Source organism: Pyrgilauda ruficollis, unplaced genomic scaffold, assembly GCF_017590135.1.
Source record: "Pyrgilauda ruficollis isolate IOZ18807 unplaced genomic scaffold, ASM1759013v1 scaffold420, whole genome shotgun sequence".
NCBI classification, from domain to species: domain Eukaryota; kingdom Metazoa; phylum Chordata; class Aves; order Passeriformes; family Passeridae; genus Pyrgilauda; species Pyrgilauda ruficollis.
Window position 1 is genome coordinate 73420 of NW_024525713.1, and position 3595 is coordinate 77014.

Sequence of the window (3595 nt, forward strand, 5' to 3'; positions counted from 1 at the left end):
CTCCCCGCTGACCCCCAGCCCCTCCCCGCTGACCCTGTCCCCGTGGCTCCAGGACCCCCCGAAGGTGTACCCGCCGGTGCCCGCTGAGAAGAGGAAGCCCCTCCCCGCTGACCCCCCAGCCCCTCCCCGCTGACCCCGTCCCGTGGCTCCAGGACCCCCCGAAGGTGTACCCGCCGGTGCCCGCTGAGAAGAGGAAGCCCATCCGGGTGCTCTCGCTCTTCGATGGCATCGCCACAGGTGGGTGGGGGTCCCTGGCCCCATGGCCCTTGCAGGGCCCCCCCAGGGTGTGTGTGGGGTTGGATTGCTGGGGTGGGAGGAGCTGGTGGTCTCAGGCCACAGGTGTGGGCAGGTCTGTGGGTGTTCCCGTGGGCAGCCCCCACTGTCTGCTCCACCCCAGGGGTCACACACCAGAGGGGAGCAGGAAGGGGCCAGCCCTGGGGGGTGGGACAGGGCTGGGGGCCCGTTGTGCCTGCATGGCCCACTCCCCATGGCTCCCCACAGGCTTGCTGGTGCTGAAGGACCTGGGCATCCAGGTGGACAGGTACATCGCCTCCGAGGTGTGCGAGGACTCCATCACCGTGGGCATGGTGAGGCACCAGGGCAAGATCATGTACGTCGGGGACGTCCGCAATGTCACCCAGAAACACGTACGTGCCATCCTGCCCCTGGCCTCCTGACCCCCTCCCTGCCAGCACCGGGACCCCCCCAGAGCTCCAGGGGCAGCCCTCGGGCCCGGGGTGGGAGTGCCAGGGTGTCCTGAGCAGGACTCCGTGCTCCTGGTGGGTCCCTTCCCGCTCCGGGAGCTGGGCCACCATCGTGTCCCTGTCCCCCGGGCTGTGGCAGTGCCTGGCTCACCCGGGCTCTCCTTTCCCTCTTGCAGATACAGGAGTGGGGCCCCTTTGATCTGGTCATTGGGGGCAGCCCCTGCAACGACCTGTCCATCGTCAACCCGGCCAGGAAGGGTCTCTACGGTAGGAGAGGGCTGGGGCTCCACAGGGGTGGGGCTGGCCCCCCAGGGCTGACAGAGACCCCCAGCCCTTAGCCCAGCCCCTCCTCTCTCCTCCCAGAGGGCACTGGGCGCCTCTTCTTTGAGTTCTACCGCCTGCTGCACGAAGCCCGGCCCAAGGAGGGCGACGACCGGCCCTTCTTCTGGCTCTTTGAGAACGTGGTGGCCATGGGGGTGAGCGACAAGAGGGACATCTCGCGCTTCCTGGAGGTCAGTGCCCGCCTGGGCTCACCCCCTCCAGCCCGGGGACCCCCAGGTCCCGCCCCCACAGCAAGGGGCTGCCCAGCCCCACTGGCCCTAACCCCACTGACCCTTGGCACTGTCCTCCCTCAGTCCAATCCCGTCATGATTGATGCCAAAGAAGTGTCTGCAGCACACCGGGCACGGTACTTCTGGGGAAACCTGCCCGGCATGAACAGGTGAGAGCAGCCCAAAGCTGAGCCCCTGGCTGGCTCGGGGAGGGTGGGCTGCACTCCTGGGTCCTCCCTCAGCACAGGGGTCCCCTGACCCTGGTCAGGGCTGGGCAAGAGCAGGAGTCTGACAAAGAGGTGATGGCACACCCTAGAAACCTCTGGTGGCTTCCCTGTGGGGGTGGCTGGTCCTGTCCCAGCTCTCTTGTGCTGGAGGGGTGGCACTAAGCTGTCCTCTGTGTCCCTCTTGGATGTTGGCTGTGGTGGCCCACAGCTAGTGGCCACAGATGGGCTCCCGCAGGACTTGCTTCTTGCCCATTACCTGCCACAGAGCCCCAAAACAGCCGTGGCCACCTTGTGACCCCCACAAACCCCAGCTGGAGTCCTGCCCTGCGCCCACGGTGGGGGGACAGTATGGTGGCTGCTGCCACCCCCTGCCCACCATCTCTCCTCCCCAGGCCACTCGCGTCCACCGTCAATGATAAGCTGGAGCTGCAGGAGTGCCTGGAGCACGGCAGGATAGCAAAGGTCAGCCTGGGCTGGGCTTGAGGGGGGCCTGAAGGGGGCAGGAGGGGGGTTCCAGTGCTGTCACAGTGGCTCCCAGGGGGGAGCCACCCACCCGGTGCCTTGGGGGCTCCATGCCACCCCAGCCTGACCAGCCCGTGCCTCTTGCAGTTCAGCAAAGTGCGAACCATCACCACCCGCTCCAACTCCATCAAGCAGGGCAAGGACCAGCACTTCCCCGTGTTCATGAACGAGAAGGAGGACATCCTGTGGTGCACGGAGATGGAGAGGTAGCGCGGGTGGGCCGGGGCGCCGCGCTGGGCTCCCCCCACGCCCCGGCCCGACCCTGACCCCTCCCCGTGTCCCGCAGGGTCTTTGGCTTCCCCGTGCACTACACGGACGTGTCCAACATGAGCCGCCTGGCCCGGCAGAGACTGCTCGGCAGGTCCTGGAGCGTGCCGGTGATTCGCCACCTCTTCGCGCCCCTGAAGGAATACTTTGCCTGCGTTTAGAGATGGGCAGGAACTGGTCACACGGAGCGAGTCGGAAACAAACCCATCCACGCCAAGAGAAGAGAACACACGGAATGAGAGAAGAGTCAGCACCCAGAAGAGAGACGGGATTTCGCAGCCCGACGGGAACCCAGCACACGTCTCCCCGAGCGAAAGGGGTCGGTGTCCTCTCCGGAATTTCCCAGGATCAGCTTTAGCTATTTAAAAACAAACAAAAACCACAAGAAGCAAACGAAAACGAAGATGGCGAAAGCAAACAAACGACGACGAAACAGAAGAAAAAAAAAAAAGAAAAAGAAAAGAAACCAAAACCTTTTTTTTTTTGGGTAACCTTTTAATTTTCCGCTCTTTTCTGGCTGGGTTTTCCTGTCGGTTTGGTTTCCACTTCTCGGAGCAGCGGGCGAGACGAGATGCCGTCGCCAGCGCCGCTCTCGGAGAGGGGGAAACGGCAGCGGGAAAGCCCAGTGGGGAGGGAGGCGGAGGCAAAGGAGACCCGCTCTGCTCCGAGACCCGCTCCGAGACCGCTCCGCTCCGTCCGCGCCAGCGCCCGGCCGGCCCGGCCCCGGCCCCGGCGGCTGAGCCTCGCTCTGTTCCACCAGCACCGCTCTCCGGTGACATGGAGCCAACCCGGCAGGGAGGCCGGGAACACACACACCACACACACACCTTTTCTACAGTATTTTGGGTGCCTACCACACGGAAACCTTGAAGAGAGCAGATCCTAGAAGCCGCTGTTACCTCTTGTTTACAGTTTATATATATATGATAGATATGAGATATAGATATATATATATATAAAAGGTACTGTTACTACTGTACAACCTGACTTCATAATGGTGCTTTACACAGCGGGGTGAGTCGAGACATCAGCTTCCACGTTGCCTTACGTGCCGGGCCTTTCCGAGCGAGCGGCAGGGCCGGGGCGGCCGGGCGGAAGCGTCTCCATCCCGAGTCATGCAATAACCTTTTTCTGTCCCGAACGGAAGCGCCTCGGCGGTGCCCCCCTGCCCCGCCGGCGCCACCCCACAGCGTACTGGTGCTCTTCTGCGTACGTGGTGTCCGGCGGGGCCCGCGCCCGGTGTCCCCCGGTGCCCCGGCGGCAGGGGGGGTCCTGCCCCCCGGCCGTGCCCCTCGCCGCGGGCGCTGCCCGCCGGGGCGGCGCG

General features: G+C 64.4%; 1 protein-coding gene across 1 annotated transcript in view; it reads left to right on the forward strand.

Annotated features, from left to right (window-relative positions):
* DNMT3A (DNA methyltransferase 3 alpha) overlaps positions 1-3250 on the forward strand; it is a 31893-nt gene extending 28643 nt beyond the window's left edge. The window contains exons 17-24 of the mRNA XM_041477930.1: positions 153-237; positions 502-647; positions 881-971; positions 1068-1216; positions 1340-1425; positions 1875-1944; positions 2092-2210; positions 2291-3250. Of these exons, the coding sequence (XP_041333864.1) occupies positions 153-237; positions 502-647; positions 881-971; positions 1068-1216; positions 1340-1425; positions 1875-1944; positions 2092-2210; positions 2291-2432 (888 nt within the window). The 3' untranslated portion in view covers positions 2433-3250. The remainder of the gene's footprint in view (positions 1-152; positions 238-501; positions 648-880; positions 972-1067; positions 1217-1339; positions 1426-1874; positions 1945-2091; positions 2211-2290) is intronic.
* Positions 3251-3595: the final 345 nt, after the last annotated feature.